This window comes from Gallus gallus, chromosome 2, assembly GCF_016699485.2.
Source record: "Gallus gallus isolate bGalGal1 chromosome 2, bGalGal1.mat.broiler.GRCg7b, whole genome shotgun sequence".
Lineage (NCBI taxonomy): Eukaryota > Metazoa > Chordata > Aves > Galliformes > Phasianidae > Gallus > Gallus gallus.
The window spans coordinates 93,199,658-93,223,723 of record NC_052533.1 but is presented as its reverse complement, the minus strand read 5'-3'; the positions used below and the strand labels follow the sequence as shown (position 1 = coordinate 93,223,723).

The 24,066-nt window shown below is 36.4% G+C and overlaps 1 protein-coding gene across 5 annotated transcripts in view; it reads right to left on the bottom strand.

Moving 5' to 3' along the window:
* RTTN (rotatin) overlaps positions 1–12,301 on the bottom strand; it is an 80,630-nt gene extending 68,329 nt beyond the window's left edge. For 3 of the 5 annotated variants that reach the window (XM_015282392.4, XM_025147287.3, XM_025147288.3), the window contains exons 1-9: positions 12,246–12,301; positions 11,706–11,893; positions 10,125–10,323; positions 8,324–8,413; positions 7,436–7,514; positions 6,054–6,168; positions 5,387–5,537; positions 4,118–4,283; positions 1,068–1,249 (exon numbers count right to left, since the gene is read on the bottom strand). In XM_015282392.4, coding sequence (XP_015137878.2) covers positions 1,068–1,249; positions 4,118–4,283; positions 5,387–5,537; positions 6,054–6,168; positions 7,436–7,514; positions 8,324–8,413; positions 10,125–10,323; positions 11,706–11,893; positions 12,246–12,276 — 1,201 coding nt within the window. In that variant the 5' untranslated portion in view covers positions 12,277–12,301. Of the gene's footprint in view, positions 1–1,067; positions 1,250–2,054; positions 2,155–4,117; positions 4,284–5,386; positions 5,538–6,053; positions 6,169–7,435; positions 7,515–8,314; positions 8,414–10,124; positions 10,324–11,705; positions 11,894–12,245 lie in introns of those variants that run through there. The other 2 variants (NM_001256543.3, XM_040684731.2) reach the window with 2 other exon arrangements.
* Between the last annotated feature and the right edge of the window lie 11,765 nt (positions 12,302–24,066).

Below are 24,066 nucleotides of genomic sequence, written 5' to 3'. Positions count from 1 at the left end.
ATGAAAAAAAGGAAAAAAATCTCATCCATGTCTCATTACAGCACAGTGGAAGAAAGAAACTAAGAAAAAGTACAGGAAAAAAAAAACAACTGTGGGCAACAGAAGAGACCAACTTCATCTGAAAATAAATCTATTTTAGTTCTCTAAGATGCAAAAAAAAGAAACTTGAAACAAACACTCAATTACGAAAAAATTCACTAGGTGCTTTTAAGTCTGTAGATTTGAAGTGACAGATGCAAGAAATGGAGAAGATGGAAAATAAATTTTGTACTGTTTTATAATAATAAGTAAAAGAAAAGTGGCAAAAATCATGAACGTGCTTGTGAAGAGTTAGTATTTGAATATTTAAAATTTTCAATATTCTGAATGGAAAAGAACAAACATCTTATTAATATGAGTTTGTGTTATTATCAAAATAATTTACACTACTATTCTAGTCATAGATCAATATGTATTTCCATAAATTATCTCTTTTACCAATACCTTTGTTGATGACAGTTTTACAACTAAGTGCTATTTTACACAACCTAAGTGCAAAACAATTGTCTAACAAAAGGTTTTGGAATTTAGAACCTTTCATTTAAAATAAAAATCTTTAGCAGCAATGAGACTATCTTTACATGTGTTTCTCACTTCACATACAACTGTAATTCGTTACTGCAAATATCATGAAAACAAACTTTATCCAGAATTTTTGCTTATTATTTCTTGAACAGAAAAAAACCCACAGGCTCAAAGAGACTGAAAAGTGTGCTGTAAAGTGTGGTTATTTTTCCTTCTTCTCGAGTTGCATTTCATTCCACTATGCAGTTTTTCCACAACACACCCCCACTTTTTTCCTATTGCTACACACCATCATCAGTAAAAACCACCTTAAGCTTCTGCAGCAAGTATGAAAATCAACCAGAAAATTCAAACCTTTCGACCTAGACAAAAGCTATAGAAAAGAACTGCTATACTTAACTACCATATATCAGTAATCATCTACATCTCATAACACTGAAGTCCTAACAGGTTGGTACGGAGATGGAAAGGTTAAAATGAAACAAAGTTCAAAAATTTCTCACCTGTTCTTAGAAGAGGTATAGCATTTTCCAAGATGGAAACACAGAATTGGGGAAGGCTAAACTGCTTCATCTGTAATTCCAAAGTGTCCTCATTTTCAATATCTGGTAGGTCAGTATGTCCTGTGTCAAGTGGAGAACGCAGAGAGATTCTCGAGTCCGCATTTGCTTGAGTACTGTTTCCACTTAAAAAGACAAAAAAAAATAAAATAAAAATTAAAAAGACACAGTGTTAACACTTGCAAAGAAAAGTGATATAAGCATAGACATTTAAGATGTTAAAATACCTATTGTCATCTTCCTTCTATACCATTCCTTACCAATATCTAATCAGTGTTGCAGAAAGCGGGGGATTTTGTCTGTCTCATTTTTTACTTGACTTTTTTTTCCAAAAAGGGGTTACCACATTATAAGAGAAAAAATCATTTGATTTTTAACTTTTTTTTTTAATGAACAAAATCTAACAGATGCTTGAGGCAAGGCCATTTGAAATCAAATTTCAATCTAAATCATACCTACTACATTAAGATCATTTTACTCAGCTAGCCACAGAATTCTTAGAAGGAAAATAGAGTACTCTTCATTAAATAAAGCATTTAGGGTTTCTCCTTGCACTATAAAACAGAAAATCATTCCTTCCCCAAGAAAATCAAGCATGCATTGCCAAAAAAAAAAAAAACCACTATTCTATTATTTTCTACTTGCTTTCAAAAAGAACTTAATTTTGTTGCCTGCACTATAATTAATGAAATTAAATAAGTAATGTCCTAAATATATAAACGGTTTTTAATTGCTTTAGCAATCAGTATGACTTACATAGTTCATTTTGCTGTTAAGCAAGCTGAAAAAACTTAACTGTGCCAGGACTATGTTATTTTTAACTATCTGAATGTAAAAGGTGTCTGAAAGCTAACAGATTAAGAGAATGATTGAAGACCATAAGCAGAATAGGAGAGTTCAGCAATAGGTAGTGGTTCTGATCGTACTTACCGGAGGGTAAGAAAGGAGAGGTATCAATCAAAAATAATTCAGAAGAGGAAAGGTTAAATTTCCAGGTAGAATTGGAAATAGACAAACACACAGATTGAAGAGTCTCAAGGTTCAAGAACAAGGGAAAAAAAAGAGTTACTTAGAGAATGACAGTAAACAAATAGTTTATGTTACAATTATGTTGAAAAAGATTCACTAACAATAGCTGTTTCACGTTAGAATCATGAATGTTAAAGCATCATAGTAATTTCTGCTTCACTGTTTCCTTAAACATTGTTTCTCTTCAACTATGTTTTCCATTATGTTATCTCTGAGCTAAATTATATACTCGTAAGAAATGTGATTCAGGGACAGCAGCAGACAGGATGCAACAGTATAAAAGTGTACCAGCATGAATAGTACAGAAGTAAAAAAAAAAAGTAAAAAAGTAAATTATTGCTATTTTAAAGGTGCCTCATCACAACCTCAACTGACACTTTTACGTAGATTTCCTTACTAGACTGATAGACCGATAGGTCCAAGCCTCTCTCTTGTGCAATAGGAACCAGTTACTACTAACCCTTTAACTGTTAAACCTGGGAAGACAGTCAGATCCTAGAGCACATGGAGGTTATTTACAGTGATGTATTGGCTACATAATAAAACCCAAATAAAACCCTACCTAAGGTGAGTAAAAATAATTTTTTAACACAATGACTCGCAAGATGCATATACAATTAAAGATATGAACTGTTCTCATCTGTAAAATCATTGTATTTGAATAAATACTCAATCATTAAGTCAATATTCCCTAAAGACTCAAAAAGAGTTACCAGTAAGAGCACAGCAAGGATTCCCAGGAACTTAAATTGTTTTAAGTCTGTTATATCAAGGTAAGTAACATCGAAACACAAACAACAATCTCAATATTTTGAGGTTGTAATGAAAATTTGTAATTTCATAGTATAACTTGAAATTTGTTGTCAGATTTAGCACCAAAGTTTAAAGAGTTTATCAGAAATTATACAGTGTAGTATTTTTGATCATACTGTACGCTGTTACCTACACAATGGTCATTCAATTTTTTAAGAACTTGTGGGGTCAATTGATGAATAAAAATCCCAGAATTCACAGCAATAGTCTGAATAAACATTTGTGTCTTACAAATAGATGTGCTAACAGTACAGTAACAACTGATACCAAGAGATTTTGTTAGAAATGCCAAGTACAGAATCATAGAATCGTTGGAAGAGACCTCTGGAGTTCATTTAGTCCAATCCTTCTGCTAAAGCAAATTCCCTAGAGTAGGTTACACTGAAAAGCATCCAGGCAGGTTTTGAATATCTTCAGAGGAGACTCCACAATCTCTCTGGGTAGCCTGTTCCAGTGCTCTACCATCCTTAAAGTAAAGAAGTTTTACCTGAAGTTTGTATGGAACTTCCTATGCTCCAGTTTTTTTCCATTGCCACTTTTTCTGTCACTGGACACCACTGAAAAGAGTTTGGTTCCATTCATCTGACTGACACCCATTAGATATTTATAAGCATTGGTAAGATTTCCCCCCGCCCCTTTTCTGCCTTCCCTTCTCCAGGCTGAAAAGTCTCAGGTCTCTCAGCCTTTCCTCATAAGGGAGATGTTCCAGGCCCCTAATCATCTTTGTAGCTCTCTACCAGACACTCTCCAGTACCTCCCTATCTTTCTTGAATTGGAGAGCCCAGAACTGTACACAGTGCTCCAGATGTGGTCTCACCAGGGCAGAGCAGAGGATAACCTTCCTCGACCTGCTGATCATCCTGTTTTTAATGAGCTGCAGGATACTGTTGTCCTTCTTAGCTACAAGGGCACACTGCTGGCTTATGAATACGGCAGGTGTAACTAATCTTACTTACACTTACTAAACACAATTTAAAGAACTGTTTAATTCTTTGTGCAACCTCACTATGACATTTTCATAAAAAAATGATTTGAATTTAACTGGTTAACAAAACTCTCACGTGATCCCAAATACTGGCAGAGAGCTCATGACATAATTCTGTGTTCCAAATTTTTAATTAAAATTCAACTTTATTTCTGATTTTATTCACCTAGAAGATGCTGCATCCCAATCTTGACCATCTCCTCTAGGACGCTGAACTGTCCGTCCAATCACAGATGGCCGAGGACTACTACTTCCAGGTGATGGATTCTGAGAACGAGGAGCATCTCTTGCTTCTTCACAGTAAGATATAGAAGAATTCTGGGAAGTTGTGCCTTTGTAAAAATTATATATAGAACCATTAAAGGAATCATAAAGACTATTTTATCTTAAAGATATTAAATAGTCAAGTAATGGTAATAGTAGAGCATTGAAATGTATAAGTAAATACTGGCAAGCTAGGACAACCTATCACTGGCATGTAGGAGAGTGTGGAAACTAAATTTAATCATAGTTTAATCATAAATCTTAAATTAAAAAAAAAAAAATCAATAGAATAATTTCATGCCATGTTTTGCTAACTCTATTTTAGTCTTAGAACTGCACATTGGAAGAAAACATTCCTATGTTGCATAAGCTTCAAACAAATGTTGCATTCAAATAAACAGCTGTGGTCAAAGAAATCAAGTTATAGATATCAACTTATGAAAACAGAGCTATCATGAAGACTTACTTAATAATAGACCAAAATACTGATATGGTCTCTGACTAATGCTATTGGATTTGTTGATGTTGCAATGGAATTAGTAAAGACATAGCTAACAGAATTTATTGAGATCATCACCAATTATAGTGACAATCTTCTGAAGAGAACCAGACTGCCATTTCAGAGAAACAAAATCGATTAAATTTATCTGACAAAATGGAAATGGAAAAATTCTTACAAATAATCTACATTATTAAATCTACAAAATTTAAGCATTATGAACATTGAGAAATAGCCCTAATAATTGTAATTTCTGAAAAAATGATTATTTTCAGTCATCAGAATACAAAAAATGCTACCATAGATGAAGCAATTTTTAAATGAGCTGTCACTAATAGCTCAAAAACCTGAAATTCATACTTTGCCTACTTTTATTTAAAATCCCTCTCCTGCTGAAGTACAAAGTTGTATACTGAAAAAAATTGATGCACATGGAATTGTGTGAAACAATACAAACAGTAAATTTAAGTTTAAAATGTTTTAAAATACTTCTTAAACAATGGAAGTACTCTAGAAATATTTAATGACATAGATCGTACTGAATGCCATCAACTACCAAAACAGTTTTATGAGATATGCTATAAAGAGGTGCATCTTTTCTAAAAAGCAGTATAGACAATCTCACCTGTAGCAAAAAACACAATATTATTTCAAATACTTAGAAACACCTACCCTGCTCAGTGGAAAAAAAACTTGGATCTCTGTGGAAGTTAAGCCTGCTTCTTAAGAAGATGCACAGCTGTCGTAGACACGATACGGCCTGTAAAGCTAATCGATGTCTTCCATCTCCCCCAAAAGCTAGGTTTAGTAGAGATAAAAGGCTCTGCAAATAATATAAAACCATTAACACTGATAGCTGAATTATAATACGCTTTCATGAAAATCATGTCAGAAAGATCTTTGTGTTAAAAGCAATTCACAAACGTTCCCAAGTGTTTAAAGATCACAGCAAAGAACAAATAGGCTTAACTAATGCTTTCTTATTGAATACAAGACTATCCTAAGGACTCTTAAGTCCTGAGCTTCACATTGTATTTCTAACAAAAATATTGCTATCATTATGGGAAGCCCTTAAATGGTGTGTGTATGACAGGAACATGATTTTACCTTATCCAGATGAAGTAAGATATAATTTTACAATACACTTAAGTACTGATCAACAATATACATATTACAATCAATATAATTTTTTAACTAAAATATATTTACATTGATAAGCTATTTTATTTACTTATATTTATTTATTTATATACAAGCTACAGCATTTACAACTGTTCTTATTTGGCAGAAGTGATTCCATAAAAAAAGATAAAACCTTAAACTCAATGTTAATTCTTGCCTGTACGATCTTTGGTCTCTGAAGGAAGATCTCAGCAGGAAAATCTTGCATAATTACATCTTGAAGAAGTTCACATGTATTCCAAATTAAACTTTGGTTGCTACTTCTTAAAGAGCTAAAAATACAGTACGTGTTTAAATATGCATTAAAAAAAAAAAAAAGTAATCATTAGTTTGGGCAAGTCTCTACAAGAAATAGATAATCACAACACTGAAGAAGCAAAAAATATTTTTTAAAAAAAGAGCTGTAATTCTACAGCATGCAATTTTTATACCTGAGTTATTCCTTAGTTACGCTAATTCTGTATACAATAAAGAATACCTCCATTCCCACTGTCACATAGAATTAAGTTCCCAGAAGAGAAATTACTTTATTGATTCTGAATTGGAAATTGAGGTAAGAAAGACTGGAAATTCCCCATGAAGCTAATGATTATCTCAGTGGTATACAGCAAGCAATTTAACACCAAGTTTTTCTCCATTAGCAAGGTTCACGTACATCTTCAAAACACTTGAATTACATATGTGGAAAGTTATATAAGGAAAGAAATCTAGTAGCTATTTTCTAAAATATAGCATAGTAAATAATAGCCTTTTTAAACTTCTACATCACTTTTTCTATTTTTACTGTTTGGGAAATCACTGTTAACAATTTAAACACATCCTGTTTCAAGCTTCTAGGCTCTTTTTCTAGACTCAGACATAAAGGATTTGATGTATTAAAGTTTTTCCAGATTCATAAGTCTTTTGAAAGGTAAAAAGTGAAAACATTTCACAAGAAACATAACAGTTAAACAGACTTGATATGTAAGCCAGTTCTTCATATTGCATTTCTGGCTATGCTAGACATCAGGAGCCCCAGCTCCAAACTCTTCCTTGGGCCACTTCAAACATTGGTTTACTACGTGAAACTTTAAAAAAATACATCACTGCAAAAAGGAGATTTAAAGGGTTCACTGTCTGAAAGCAACACAACTAAACTTCTTGGTCTAAATCTTGTTAGGCTACTATCAAAAGGATGGATTTCTCTGCCAAGAGGGGAGGCAACGATTTTACTCCAAGATTATCTGGACAACATCTTTTGTTCACTTGACAAATTTAGACAAGTGAAGTGTTATGGAAAAAAAAAAAAAAAAAACGTATTCTGAATTAAACACCAAGAATGATTACAGCTATTAAGAAGAAATCTGTCCTATTACATATCACTGTTTATCTGCTCCAAAAAGCTTCAGTGCAGTACTGAAAATCATTTATCAAAAATTAACTCATTAGTTATTGTCAGGAACAGCTTAATTATGAAAAAAATACAAAAAAAAATGTAGAATCGTGTTCTCTAATAAAAATAAAAACCACAATCAAACTCCAATGCTATTATTACTGTACCTTTCATTTGATGACAGAATGTGTCTATCTGTTGAAGTAAGAGTTAGCCAAGGAAATGTGGAAAATTTCAAGCATTTCGCTGCAAAAACAAACAAAATCAAACATGAGAGAGAAGAGTATTATTATTTTAGAGTATATATTACTGAAGTAATAAACTGTGTATTTCTATCACAAAGTCAAAACATGTGAACTAAATGCCACCTGAAAATAACTTGAAAGTTATGTGAAAAATTAATTTTTGTAATAGTTATTCTACAATTTTAAAGATAGCTCATTCACCGATAAAAACAGTAATTCCAAAGTCGGTTTTTAAAATCTACTTCTCAGCAGTATATTATATGTTAAATATGATACTGACATGGGAATTGCTACTAGCATATCAATACAGGCAAAGATTTGTCTGAGTAATATTTGGTCTACATTTGTCAGCCAATGAAACATTTTCATACTTTAAATAAATAACACTGGATTTCATTTAGGTAAAAGGAAAAGATTTCTAAAGCACTATCCAGTTTTCTGAAAATAGAAAAGTATTTCAGAGTTTGAGTTTTATTAACGAAAAGGTACTTAGACACATTTGATTACAGAACAGATCTTCCGAAAAAGCATTAGCACTTTAAACTGCCTTTCTTTTTAAACTACTTTGTTAAAGTACAGCCTATTCTAAGGTGCTTTACATATTCTGATACAGTTATACTATTTACTAGAGAAGAAAAAGATCTATTGTAATATCATTTTTATAAGCTTTTTAAGTGAAGTTTGTGATACCAGAATTCACAGAATAACAAGTAAAAAATACTCAGTATTAATAGCTGTAATTGAATTAAATCTAAATAACATTTCTAAGCACTTTCTGTAATCAAATTTATAGTCTGTAACTACACATACCAAGTGTTCTTTTCAAAGGTATTTCTAACTGGCGCATATGACTTCTCTCTTGACCAAAATATCCAGTAAGCAATTCCTCTTGAGGCAGAACTAAAATTAAGAGTAAATTATACAAACAAACAAGTCAATTTATCTTCACTGCTTCCTTTTTTCCCTAACAATAAAAATGATTTCAATTAGCTTCAGGAAACCAAAGTGAAAAGAAAAAAAAGAAGTGTGTTGATGTCTGTTTTTATAACAATATTTCCCAGTTGTTATTCTTATACTACCTTTCATACCATATAGGCAGTGGTGAAAACAATTACACAAAGTCTATTGCATAAGTGAGAAGTAGAGGTGAAGAAAATGTTTTTCTCTAATCTAGCTGTGTAGTAATAAAAGCTACATTTAAAATTAACTACTAAAAGTCTCCCTCTACCAAAACTGCTGCATTTTCAAGTCAGCTGAAAGGTTAAGCCCCCTTTATATATGTATACTTGTGTGTGTGTGTGTGTGTGTGTGTGTGTGTGTGTGTGTGTGTGTGTGTGTATATATATATTAATATTAGTGTATGTAAATGAATATACAAAGTATATAACAAAATATGTACAGCACTGAAAGTAGCCTGTCCCCCAGAGCACATTTGATCACAATATTTGATTCAAAAAATCAAACCATACAATGCCAGGATCTACAATATTTTTCCCAATAACAGAAGTTGAAGAAGTAATACAACACCCTATTATTAAGCACTCAGGCAATTTAATCTACATGATTTAATCCAATTTACAGTATAAAGAGGAATTATGTGCAATGTTTCAATTAGAAAAATATGTATATTTTAAGTATGCATATGTAACAGATCAGTACATTACTCCTCACAGTAAATCCTAGACTAAAATCTTGCCTAACTCTTACTGGGACTCAGAATAAAAAATAAATATCAGTGAATATTGTTCTGGCAATCTGAAATTCCAATTATTGGACAGACTGCAGAAGCAATAGAAAAATGTTACTTTTATCTGGAAGACTGCACACTGTGAGTGACAAAATGTGACTGCTATTACACTGTACAGTATAGCATCCACATCTTTCTCACAAGAACTGGAAGGATCAGGCGAGGACTTCCATGGTTCTTACTTTCCTCCTTTATACTTTATGCCTAAAATCTTAATACAGAAAAAGACTACATGGGTTTGTTACATGAGTATATCTAAGTGGCACTATGTAACATCATAGTAATGGATGATAGGCTAGGTAACAGAAATAAAAAATAGCACTTCACTCATTTTCTGCAAGCTTTACACAATTCACTATAACAACTATTTATCCAAAGCTAAGGAGATAATGCATATCACACAAAAAAAAAAATCTACTGCTTTTTTATTTGCAAACATATACACACAAACACATTCCTCCTAAAGTCTGCTATGAAAAGAAAGGTAGCAAAGCATAATGGCTTAATAAGAGATTTGTTCAGAAGTTGATATGTTCATGGTCATAAAGCAACCTTCAAAAGCTATTTGTGTCATGTCTTTTTCAAATTGTAACAAATAGTTAATAGACAATAAAAAAAATGCACAAAAGGTCTGCTTACAAACAACAGGACATTTCTTGTGCATAGAATTCCATTAAAGGAGCAGCACCACCTGAGCTAAGATCACATTTTTTCTTGCAGAATCTGCTTACCACACACTTCACTTCACACTAAAGAATACATTCACCAAATGTGCTTCAGAATGTCAGTTTTCATAGCCTAGAAGATGTTCATTTATTTTATTTTTCATTTAAAGTAAGTCACACTCCCAAATACACAGCTTACCTGGTTGATCTACTGAAGGCTGAGACTGAGTTTGGTAACACCCTGATAAACAACTAGAAGGAATTTCAGAAGGAAGTAAAAACAGTCCATCCATTATCCCATCTATTATAGCCTGCAAGTTTGGATCCACATCAGAGCGAAGCTGAGAGAAGAACTCCACTGCACCAATTCCAATCATTTTTTGAGCAGCAGGTGGATGCTACATTAAGATAAATAAGTGACAGAGTTAGCTGGAAGAATTTCAAGGGCTTTTGAGGGGAGGGATTAAAAAAAAAAAAAGATAGAGAGAAGCTGTAATAAAATACTTAAGCTTGATTAGACCCTTATTATTTTAGACTGTTCACCACTGTCAAAGATACATTTGGTTTTTTTTCTTTTTTATTTTTAATTTCCTCTTTATAGTTGGCCCACAAGAAGTGATGTAGATTAAGATCTCTAAAACTGCAAAGTTTTATCTACCACTTCTTAAAAATAAATTGCAATATTATTAAATTGTTAATTACTCAAACGGTTCAAGTGTTTGTCCCAGGAAGAAGTTAAACACTAAACAAGAATCAGAACTAATAATTCCTTTTCCAGCTCCTCTTGTGGTTTAACCCTGCAGGTGGCTCAGCATCACACAGTCATTTGCTCTCTCCCCCTCTTCCCAGTGAGATGGGAGGGAATCAAAAAAAAAGAAACCAAAACAAAGAACTCATGAGTTGAGATAAAACTATTTACTACAACAGAGAAAAGGAAAAGGATAATAATTATGATAAATATCTATAAATGTATATAACAAGTGATGAACAAGCAATTGCTCACCACCCACTGACCAATGCCCAGCTAGGCCCCCAAGCAGCTGAAGAGAGATAGATGAGATGAACTTCCACCCTCTATACAACTCCTTCTGCATGATGTCATCTTGCATGGAATGTCCCTTGGCAGTTTAACTCATCTGTCCTAATTCTGTTCCCCCCCCAGTTCCTTGGGCCCTTCACTGTGAATGGCCTTGGCTCAGTATAGCACTGTTGAGCAGCAACTATGAACATGGGTGCATTATCAATACTGTTTTTCTCATATAACCAAAATATAGCATCATAGCAGACACTCTGAAGAAAACAACTCCATCCCAGCTGAAACTAAGACAGTGTCCTTCCAACTGATTGCAGACTAAGTTATAGAGTAGATTAGGTAGGAAGAGCCCTCAAAGCCCACACAGCCCCACCCCCTGCTGTGGGCAGGGCTGCCCCCCCCCCCCAGCTAAGCTGCCCAGGGCCCCATCCAACCTGGCCTTGAGCGCCTCCAGGGATGGGGCACCACAGCTTCTCTCGGCAGCTGTGCCAGTGCCTCACCTCTCTCCAAGTGAAAAGTTTTCCTCCAACTCATCTAACCTAGACTTCCCCTCTTCCAGTTTAAAGCCATCCCCACCTTATCCCTTCAAGTACTGGAAGGAGTTTTCATTTATCTGCCTGCATACAACGGTTTTATTACTCTCTTCTTTGTAAAATAATAAAATCTCACTAAAACTAAATTTAAACCATTTTTACTTTGTATTCTAAAGATACACTTCAATTATAAATAAATGTAAGGATGCCAAACCTTGATCAAACTGCTCACAAAATTCAGCACTTCCTCCTTCATTGGCACTATAGGAAAGTTGAACCACTCCAAGAGATTGGGGAAAAGCACTTTCTCATGGACCAGATCGGCATAGGAAACCAAGTTATGATCCAATTTAAACAGAATGCTCTTCAGTGACCGTTCTCTTATCTCTGCCAGTTCATGACCTGCCCCCAAACAAGGACAAAGAAAACAAGAAAACAAAAAACATAACAACGTCAGATCATCTGATGTTTTTATTATTATTATTATTATTTAGACAAACATAATGCTGTCAAAGACGTGTGGGAACACCTTTATCTCAGAGGGAGCCCCCGAGCGAGCAAACTATGGAGGGCAGAAGGAAAGGCCGAGGGGCACGAACCTCTCTGACCGGGAGAGACAGCAGAAGAGCCCCCAGGGGAAACAGGAGGACAGGGGAGACCTGCCGTGCATACAGGCCCGCGGAGGGAAGGGAGGGGGGGGCCACAGCGAGCTGCGGAGCGAGTGCCCGGGCAGAGGGGAACCGGGAGCCATTACCCAGCTTCCTGACGAGCGAGGACACCTCCATCGCGCCTCTCTCCCCGCCGGAATTCAACCGCCGCGCCGGTTCCGCTAACCGCCGCGCCTAGCCGGCCGCGGGACACCATGGGAGACGTAGTCCGCACCTCCTTCCCCTTTTCCCCTCCGCTTCCCCATTCGCCCTTTGCTGCGCGCGGAGCACCCTGGGAGCGGGGAACTCCCCCAGAACGCGCGGGCGGGAGAGAAAGCAACTACAAGTCCCGTGGTGCCCCGCTACGGTTACCGGCGGGGGAAAGCGGGTGTCACCCTGCGGGGCTACTCAGGGTGGGTGTAGAGAGGTTGCATTTCACCTGGCTGAGGGAGTGCTTTGCAGCCGTCGCCCGAGTTTTGTGGAGAGAAGTCCTGGGCCGTTTCCTCAGCGCGGTGTTCCCTCGTATTCTACAAAGAAAAATGAATTTGTTCGTGCAGGAGCCTGGCCGCACGATGTAACAGTCTCATCCTTACAGCTCAGAACGCAGCACCTGATTATGGAGTGGTGCTCCTGAGGTCGTGTAGCCCAGCCAGCTGCCTCCCCATCCTGCAGCATTGGAACAGGTCCGTGGCAGTTGCCATTCTCTGCTCAGAAGGGAGCTGCCACATCGGTGTTAGTTCTACTTGTGGCTTGAATCACAGAATTACAGAATGGCCCAGGTTGGAAGAGACCTCAAGGATCATGAAGCTCCAACATCCCTGCCACAGGCAGGGCCACCAACCTCCATATTTAATACTAGACCAGGATGCCCAGGGTCCCATCCAACCTGGCAAGATGGGCCTTGCCCATAAGTAGGATGACGGCTCTTCGTATCCTAACTTGTGCTGTCCTCCTTAAAGGCATATTTGCAACCTAATCTTCTGCAGAAATAGGATTTTTTTTGTTGTTTTGCAACAAAATTTGCAAAAATAGTTTTGTAGTTTGTTTTATAACCTGATCTCTAGAATCATGGAGTTGCTGAGATTGGAAGGAGCCTCTGTGTCTGGTCCACTTAGAGCAGCAGGGTGCCCAGGTCCACATTCAGGTGATTTCTGAAGGTCACCAAGGAGAAGACCCCACAGCCTCTGGGCAGCCTGTGCTTCATCACCTGTACAGCATGAAAGTGCTGCCTGATGTTCAGAGAGAGCCTTCTGTGCTCCAGGTTGTGCCCATTGTCTCTTGTCTTGTCACTGAAAAGAGCCTGGCTCCATCTTCTTTGCAACATCCCTTCAGGTTTTAGGCATTGATCACATAGGCATTGATGACATCTCCTCTGAGCCTCTCCACGTTGTAGAGTCATAGCTCCCTTAGCCTCAGGAATTAATATATGAGATGTTTCAGTCTTCTGTTGGCCCTTCATCAGGCTCTCTACAGTATACCCATGTCTTTTTTGTACTGGGGAGCTCAGAACTGGACACAGTGCTCAATATTTCATCTTATCAGTGATGAGTAAAGGAGAAAGATCACTTCCCTCAAGCTGCTGGCAATACTTTGTGAATGCAGCCCAGGAGCATCATGTTCAGCTTGATGTCCACCAGGACCTACCATTTTTCTGCAAAACTGGGTAGCCCACAGTATTTACTGGTGACTGAGGTTGTTCCTCTTCAAGTGGAGGACTCTGCACATCTTGTTGAACTTCATGAGGTTCTTATCAGCCCATTCCTCCAGCCTGTCCAGGTCCATCTGGGTAGACTTCGTTCACAAGGCAGTTTCACAAAGCAGTGTCTTACATATGTAGTATGATGCATAACACATTGTAGATTGACTAGAGGGCTGATATTTATATTTGAAAGATTGAACTTGACATGATAATTGGGAAAAAATGAGTTGATGATAGGTGGTGTATGTGTTGTTGCATGTATATGCTCTTGAAATTTTTTTCTATGTAACTGCAGATGCAGAAATGACAATGGCTTTGTGATCTTCATGGTTACATTTTTTTATATCATATATTGCTTAAGAAAATACATTTTATCTGCAGCCAACAAAAATTTGGAAAGTGCAACCCTATGCAAATGATTTCCAGAAGGATATATGTCACTGCCCTCTCAGTTTACATCTAATATATTTTCCACCCTGGTCACCATCACTATGGTATTATCTCAAAGTAAACTTACATTAATATCTTCCATCTGCTCTATCAAGGCTGTACTAAATTCTTCATGACAACTCTGAGCAGTCCATCGTTTTGCAAGTCAGTATTTACATCTGTGGAGCAATGAAACAAAGGGGTTTGCTAAATCTGATTATAAACATATTATGCTTGCTGCAGCTAGTTTTTTCTACAAGAAACTGAACTCATTTGGATCTTTCCAAGAGCAATTATGAAAAAGACATCACTGACAGTGTAAAAATTTCCTTTAGCTGTGCACAAAGAGCTCTCATCAGGGATATAGAGGTGCTTAAGTTTCCCCAAGTAGGTTTGTTGGGAAATTTATGAGAATCTATAATGATGGGATAAACTTGTCCCTTATTTGTTCTGCAAAGAAAAGGAATTGAAGTAGTCATTTCCCAGAGGAGGCTAAGTAAAATTGTTTCTTTGGGGAAGAAACATTCACCATTGACATCTATAGACGTGTTCAATATGTAACTTACCTCACCTCTTCAATTATCTTCAATCAATATCACATCTGAAAAACAAATGTTTTCCTACATTGTTTTGAGTATTTGAATTGGTAGCTAAACAAAAGATTCATAGTTGTCAGCAATGTGCACATGACATGTATACTCTTCATCCCTAATATATTCCTCTGCAATGTAATTGCTGGCATTTCATTCAGATTTTCTTAACTGAAGGCCTAATTAAATTCAAGTGAAAATATATACATATATTCCTAGCCTTGGAACAGCAGCTTCAGTTTTGTTGCCCCTGTTTTAGATCAGAAATAAAGTTGTGTGTAACCAAAACAATGATTGAGGAGCATGCTGTATCTGCTGATACGCTGTGCTTTATTCTGACATGGGTCAAACTGCTATTCAACATGATCAGCACAGACTGGATGCTCATTTACGTATCTTAAGAGTAAAGTGTCTTTCTCCTAAGAAAAATGAAAAACAAATCAAAACAAAACAAAAAACCCACAGTCTTTTACTGGATATAGAAAATGAAATAAAGTGGTGAATGGATTCAAAAATTATCACTGAGATTGTGAGAAAATCTACATAGAAAGAAGAATATTGGTCTCTCATTATTGACAGCACCAGTTCCATTTGTATCTCCCACTAATGCCTCCATTTTCTCCTATCTCCTAGCCTACAGATTCCCATAGCTGCTTCTAAAACCTGTTTGACTTTTTCATCTTCGTTGGCGTTATTTAACATGGATGTTTGTCCTCTATGTATATTCTTATTGATCTGAAGTCAAAATGTGTGGGAGTTTCATCACTGGGGAAATTAGTCATTGAATCTCATTTACACTGTCCCTTGATGCTTCCTTACTGTGCTCTACATAAGATGTACTTTAAAGGACTGCCTACTCCTCTATCCTTACATGCTTGGTTTCTATAATTCCAGTAATTTCTTTTCAATCCTATATATTAGTTAAATTTTATTATAAGCTCTGATTTTGTGCCAAAAGCCATCTTTTAGCACTTACGATACAAGATGCACTATAACTTTAAAATTTCATTTCAGTTAAATGTCTTAGCAAGAGATGAGCTTGGGGGAAAAAAAATAGTCTTTTCTAAGGAGTTTTCAGATTTTTTTTTTTTTTTTTATCATTGCTATGAGTCATTCATTCAGTGCAGGATGCAGTCTTACTATCTCTGCATTCTTTTTTCAAAGTTGTCTATTAAAAACAAAATTTCCTTTTTTTAGTTTTTTTGAATTCTGTCCTCTTACATTCTTCAAGTTGCTCTAGAGATCACCATATCAAAGACTCTGTGTGACAGTCTTCATTCCACTTTTGATAATATTCTTACTGCACTTCTGAGCTTAAGTGTTGCAATTTATGATTCTTCAGGAATTTTCCTTCACATACGCCAAAGAGCAGCAGCCGTAGGAAGAAACATCAGGTCATGTGGGATGCGAAATATGATTCTATGAATTCCAGGAGTTTCTGTGAAGGGAATGCTGAATGGGAACGGTGATACCCCTGCCTCGCTGACTGCTATATTTAAAATGAAACTCACAACTTCAAGAAGATGGCAAAATAGAAGCAAAGAGAATGAAAACACTGGAAGTGGAATGAGTTAGAAATGGCTGAAAGAATTTAGATGAGGAATTCCTCATCTGAGAAAATTATCTCCATGTATTAACCACCTTCTCAGCCTGCCTTTATTAATTCCAGAATCAGCTTAAAGGTATCCTTTCCTGTTTTGGAGACCTTCTGTCACTCCTAGCTTTCTCACCATTCTCTGTTCTCTATTGATACCAACTGCTGTTGATATCTAAAGTCCAAAAATCAAAAAGCCACTCCTATAAGTTGCAGTCCATATGGGGCCTATGGGGCTTACAACCTGGGCAAAAGTATTTCTGTGTGTTTATCACTTCATCTGACTACCAGATTTCTGAAATTAGTATTCAAAATCAGTAGGATGATAGCAGACTTGTGAAAGTTTTCTGTAAACATCAGTGAAGCTGAATATGTAAAAACTTTTTCTCTGTGCTTTTTATGGCCAGGAAGAGCGTTTTATTACATGATCTTAAAGCTTGTGACAAGATCTCAACAAGATCTCTGCTTTTTCTTAGATTTTTGAATTTTACTGCTTTCAGGTACATAATACCCAAACTGTGTGCCTGTTACAAATGTTTGGATTGCAGCATTACAGATGCAGATTTGGAGCTCATTTATAAGAACCTTAATTTATTGTTTCTTATATGTAGGTTGCTCCAAAAGTAATACTTACTATTTATTTTCATGGAAACTACAACAGATACAAAGAGCATAACAACACTGTTTGATAGAGCAAAATCCTCAGCTACAAAACACATTTTTTTCAATGTAATCACCACTATTAGCTATGCATTTTCACCAGCTATGTACAGGAGCCTGCACCAGCAGGGGTGGCCCACTGTTGCTGTCATCACTGCTAAAAAGCATCACTCACTGTATTCACATCCAGAGTTTAGTCTCCATAAATGTTTAGTAAGAGTTAATGAATGTCAGTGGGTGCCATTTTTTTCCACATGGAGGAATTCAGTGGCACATCTTTGCTTCATACACACTTCCACGTCAGACGCCAATTTGTTAGACTGCCCCTCTGCTGCCACCTGTCACACAGCAGCAAAATTTAATAGAATATTGGTGAGAAGGTTCGTCTTCTACTGCCATACTGCTAACATCTGCCTCTGACATTGCAAGCACACTTCATAAAATAGGAGGCATTACTCTCAGAAGAGCCCTCATAAAATAAAATAAGACAAAATGGACAGATCAGACCTATCAGTGGAGAACAGGCCCATTCACTGTGGTCCTGAGCAGGCCAGGACACAAAGATCAGAGGAAGCAACTCTCCCTGAGCAGCATCTCAGGTCATTGCTCAGAGACAGAATGCTGTTAGAGCAGCCTCCCCCATCAAGGCACTCTTATTTTCTTCTGCTGTGCAAATTTAGATCCCATCAAAGGGAACACACCAGGAAGAGGAGAGCACAACACAGAGAATTCAGACGAATAAGATGATTACCCTTTACAACAGAGAAAAGGTCCTCCCTCAACACATCAGCTTTTAGCATTTGTCATGTTCCAAACCCTTTTGATGGGAGATCTAGCCCACAGATTTTTAGTGACCTTTTCACAGTTAGTAAGCTTCTTTGTCCCTCTGAAATATAAAGGCACCTTAAATTGAATGTTGGCTTTTTTTTTTTCCAAAATGGAAAGATGAGATTAAACTCTGGTATACTGTGTCTGCATCCACCTCATGGAAAGGGCTGGCAAGGCAGTGCCTGACATATATAACTGGATTGATTTACTTGAGGGCCCTGTGCATTATCTATGATTTCTGACTCTGGCAGTGTACTTAAAAGTTACCACATATATTTCCCCCTTTATAAACAAATCACAGTTATATAATTTAAAATCAATATATCTTTGTGATAACATCCTAAATGTTATTAAAATATTGACTGTTTAATATATATCACTACACCTCTTTATTACTTTCTGATAGTTTAGCCTGTTGTTTAGAGCATTTCATAAAGGCAGCTTGTTCTAAAGAGAGCTCTTTCTGTTGTTTACTGCTTGCATAATATTGAACATCTCAAGACGGTCTACAGTTCTAGAAAACAATAATTCTTGAGAATTGTTAAATTGTCAGATATTACCCTTTCCTGGTAATGCTTATGCTGTATGATATTCCCATTTTAGCCAACATTATGACATTCTTGCTTTCATTCTGGTGTAACTGTAATTAAATTGACAAGTCTAGGCCAAAACACAAAATAATTCCTCTTAAAACACTGATGTAGCAATCCTTTTTATACTTAGCCTCACATCAATTTATGGACTTGAAAACACTTTGGGTCACATTTATAGAAGTGAAAACAATTCTGGATATTATTACTGTTATTTAATGATAATAGTATCTTCAGATAATATGATAGTCATTTGCCTAAGAAAGTAAGTTCCCCAGACTCAAATTATCTACAGAGTCATAATCACAGGTCTGGCCATTAACTAACTATTGCACTTACTTGGTGGTCTCTGAGTTGTAGTGGAAAAGAGAAGCTACCTCTAATTGCCTGTCATTTAATACTTTTCTCCACTAGTTATAATTATAGCTAAAAATGGCACCAAAGGAAATAAGATTCTGTTTCCATTCTGTCTTTTTAAGAATCTACCAAGTTTCTCAAAATTATGGTTCTAATCACACTCATGAGAGGTGGCCTGCTGCTAACACACAGGGCCTGCATCCTGTAAACATTAAATATTCACACAATTGCATCAGGCAGAAAGGATGAGGGAAAAAATCACTGAGGAGAGTATTCTAATGTAAACTGTAGCCTGTTTTGAGTAGGGAACAGCTTCTAAGAAAAAAGAAGTACTTTCATAGCAGTGATTTGACTTGAGAAGCAGTTGGAATTGTATATTTTATGTTCTCAACTTTTCTAGCTTTTGAACAAATCTTTAAAATACAATAGAAATGTGTTGAAATATTTGACTCTGGAATTAGATGTCCTTGATCTCATGTTCAGGTGGAAGAAATAAAAAATATAAAACACTTTAGATAATTTACAGATTAATGTATTAGAAATAAAACTTACATTTAAGATCTGTTATCATAGGATTGCACATACTATTCCAAGACTGTTTAACTGTCTTGTCGAGCTTAGAAATCTTACCAAATATTGAGACTTTTACATTATTCACATTACTGCCCAAGAGCATTCAAACAATTGCAGATCTTGCAGATGTCATGATGTCACATTTGTAGGCAATGAGAAGCCATGTGACTTTCTGCTGCCTCCACAAACAGCAACTGAGAAATACGTAGTACTCAAATCACTGAGAATTACTGTGCCTTTATAAAAGCATGCAGTAGCAAATGTAACCACAGCAATTGTTAGACGACAAGAAATTATATCACAGGATACCCAGTTTCCAGAATCTTGTCTGAAAGTCTTGGAAGTCCTTGGGAAAAAGAAAGATGTCAGATCTGTTTAAATGACAATCCATAAATCAAGTCTTAATCTGAAATTCGTGCATATACAGTTTTGAAATTGTATTCAAGTTAGAAATAAAAAATATTTTGGTAATTTTGAGGATCTTGATGACAGAAATTTGTAACCTATGAGGGCTGCTCTGAGAGTAATGCCTCCTATTTTATGAAGTGTGCTTGCAATGTCAGAGGCAGATGTTAGCAGTATGGCAGTAGAAGACGAACCTTCTCACCAATATTCTATTAAATTTTGCTGCTGTGTGACAGGTGGCAGCAGAGGGGCAGTCTAACAAATTGGCGTCTGACGTGGAAGTGTGTATGAAGCAAAGATGTGCCACTGAATTCCTCCATGTGGAAAAAAATGGCACCCACTGACATTCATTAACTCTTACTAAACATTTATGGAGACCAAACTGTGGATATGTGAGGCAGTGAGGCAGTGAGTGATGTGTCTCAGCCAGTGGTGACAGTGTCTCACCTCCACTGCTGCAGATTTTTACAAGTGTGGCATGCAGGCTCTTGTTCATCTCTGGCAAAAATACATAGCTACTGGTGGTAACTGTATTGAAAAATAGTATTTTGTAGCTGAGAATTTTGCTCTATCAAACAGTGCTGTTATGCTCTTTGTATCTGTTGCAGTTACCGTGGAAATAATTAGGAAGCATTACTTTTGGAGCGACTTATGTATATTTTATTCAGTTGTGGCAGGAAACTCTATGTGCTCTTTGCACAAAACACCTGGTTTTAAAATTTATACATAAATTCTTGAGGAAATACATAACATTAAATAAAAAATTAAATTCTCATCTATTTTACTGGAGTCTCAATCAAAATAAAGTCAGTCATCAACTGTTAGCAAGTTTGTGCTACAACTTTTCCTGTTCTTTGAACCTGTGATTTGGAGCTGTCAAGTATCATAATATGAGACTAGTGTCAAATATCTAACTTCCTCCAATGGAATCCTACTCTCTCTGTTCTCTTCAATTGCAGTAAAAATGTAAAGTGTTCAAGTTTTGGTAGAATGTTCTTGACAGGCAGAAATAACAAAATTCTTGTTTATCACCTTCCCATGTAGATTTCATATGGTTCTCACAGCACACGTGCTTAGTCCACACTGAAAACTGTAAAGGGTATTTTCCCAGTGTTACAAATTAAACAATAATGAAAACCAAAACACTTTTGAGCAGATGATGCCTCCATTACTTACAGTCTTTCGTGCTTCAGAAAGCAGAACTGCCAGCCCCAGTGGTTCAGAAGGAGCTCTGCCCAACTTGCTTTCCTGGAGTCATCTGAATTCCTGCTTTCCCCCAGTGGGAGAAAAAATGTGTGCCCTAGACCATATGCAGATTCTCACAGTTTGCCTATTTTCCCACCCAGCCTTTTATCTTTGTCTGAACTGCTAAAAATTTTAGGCTGTCAAGTTGGCTTGTTTTGAACGTCAATTCTTACGGGGTTTTTTTTGATCCCACAAGCACATTTTTGAAAGCATGTTAGCAAAGTCACCTGTAATCTTTGTGAGAGTTATAGTGCATGCAAGAAACCAATTTTCCATCCAAAACTGTTATGTCCTTAAAAACAGGCATTTTTCCAAATATCTTGAGAACATTTTTCAGAAGTCTATTTGAAAATGTAACCATATGTATGCCTTCACCTAGTCCTATTTTCTTAGCAGAGAAAAATAAGTTTTCAATAACTGTAACCCTGCTAAGTCAGAGTAGCTGCCAAGCAATGAGGAAGATGGTTCATGTTCTGACTCCAGAGTTTTTTGCAGATTGGATTGTTAGCATTTACTGACATACAGATGAGAAGGGCCAGACTCCATTTTCAGGTAGCTGAAAGCAACAAGTTCATCTTCTGACGTGTGTCACCTTGGAGCATCACCTTGCTTGGCTGCCATCTTGTCATTTCACAGTTTTGTTTTTTGGGGTTTTGTTTGTTTGTTTGTTTGTTTTTATTTGTTTTTGGCATAATTTCATTTGGTGAACAAACTAAATATGAAACACAGATACTTCAGTCATGTTCAGTGATATGTTAAAATACTGATGCTTTGGTGTTATCACTTTGTAAAAAGGCAAAATAAAACAAACATCTATGCTTCTGCTGCACTGCGAGTCTATATACATTGTTTGCTCCAAAAGTAATGTCTTCTATTTATTTCCATGGAAAGTACAACAGATACAAAGAGTATAACAGCACTGTTTGATAGAGGAAATTCTCATCTACAGAACACAATTTTTCAACATAGTCAACACCATTAGCTATGCACTTTTGTCAACAGTGAACAGGAGCCTGCACGCCATGCTTGTAAAAGTCTGCATCGGGGAGGTGAACCACTGTTGTTGTCACTACTGCTAAAAAGTATTACCCACTACCTCATAGTGCTCACATCCAGAGTTTGGTCTCCATAAATGTTCAGCAGGAGTCAATGAATGTCAGTGGGTGCCATTTTTTTCCACACGGAGGAATTCAGTGACACGCCTTTGTTTCATACACACTTCCATGTCAGACACTATTGTGTCAGACTGCCCCTCTACTGCCATCTGTCACACAGCAGCAAAATTTAATGGAATATTGGTGGGAAGGTTCAATCTCTATGGCCATACCACCAAGATTTGCCTCCAACTTCATGGATAAACATAATAGAAGTCATTACTTTTGGAGCAGCCTTTGTACGTGTATGGTAACAAGGAAGATTTTCACGAAGAATCCCTTCTCCTCTCTCTGATTTCCACCTAATTTGCTCTGATTTTGCCACTGTTATGTGGCACACATTACCTTAGTGTGTAAACCACTTTTAAGAGGTTTTAATAATTGGAAACATCAAAATGTGATAAGCATTCTGCCATTATCAGTGAGTGGCTTTTGGTTGTTTTTCAAAATATAAATGAGAAAAAAAATTGAAATGCCTGGCAATGCTTTTTCTGGTTTCATATAGGAAAACCTTATTAATAGCATTAAAGACACCAGATATATGACACATGCTGGTCTAAAAATAATTGTTTTCAGTTCTGAAATCCGTACCATGTTGATTCCCATATTTATCCTAATCTACCTATGAGCAAATTTTACGCAAGATATGTATATTTGGATTTAACAGTGAAAATTAAAAGGTGTTTTAATTTTCATTTTTCTCACAGAAAGGCAGTTTATAAGTAGTATCTAAACATTCCAGAGCTATATCTCTAGTGAAGAAAAATAGAGTTTTCAGAATAAATGATATCATGGTAACCATTAGGACTGCTACCACTGTTTGGTTGGGCAATGTTTCTGTTCCTCATTCTAGAGGACAGAAATCTGTGTTTCTTCATGTAATTATATTTTTTTAATGTTTTACTTTCTTTTTCTTTTTCTTTTCCTTTTTCTTTTTCCTTCTTGCCACAGCCAGCTAGCCACATGTACCTTCCAATTCTTACTTGTCAGGGGCAGAGGAAAGAGTGACCCAGTATCTATTTATTGCTTTTCTCACTGACTAAAGGAAGATGATAAGTTCTTATCTCTAAGAAGCAATTTATTATAGAGATATTCCTTGAAATTGTCTCTTGGTCTGCACTAAGCAAATGTTCTTCTTCGATACTGAAGAAACCTGGGTTAGACAGCTAAATCAGAGGTCTAGGCAGCCTAAAGCAGTTCAGCATCTCATTGAATAAGAAGGCTCCATCTGAAGAATGTGAAGACTGTTTCCAGTGCCAGCTCATCTCTCTTTACAATTTAATTAGCTCTGCAATTAGAAAATAACTAATTTGATTAAGAATCCATTTGAGCTGTGTGACCCTTTCAAAAAGAAGCATGTGGATTCTCTGCTGCTAATACTAGATAATCATTTGTCCAATATGAAGCACAGATCACTTTGTTAGGTCTAAATCTTTTCATCTTCTCAAGTCAGACAATCTGTTACTGATTCACAGCTTAGTAAAAATATAACTGAGGGTTCATACTGCCTCACTATGTATGGATTAAACAACATTTAGCTGGTGATGTTTCAAAATCAGATGCTTGGTCCCAGACTGTGCCTCCCCAGATTCCTCGTTTAGCTCCAAACCACCCATTTAACCGTCAGAAAACTGTATCATTGCACAGATATCTCTTAGCACCGTGACAAGCTGTTGGATAACATTTCTCTCTAAGTGTGTGCATAGGAATGAGGATAAAGAATAGCATAGTCTTCTGTTTCCTTATTTTACCCTTTTTAGAATTTGATGTGTTTCATCAGGGCTTGTCAGAAGAGATGACAGAA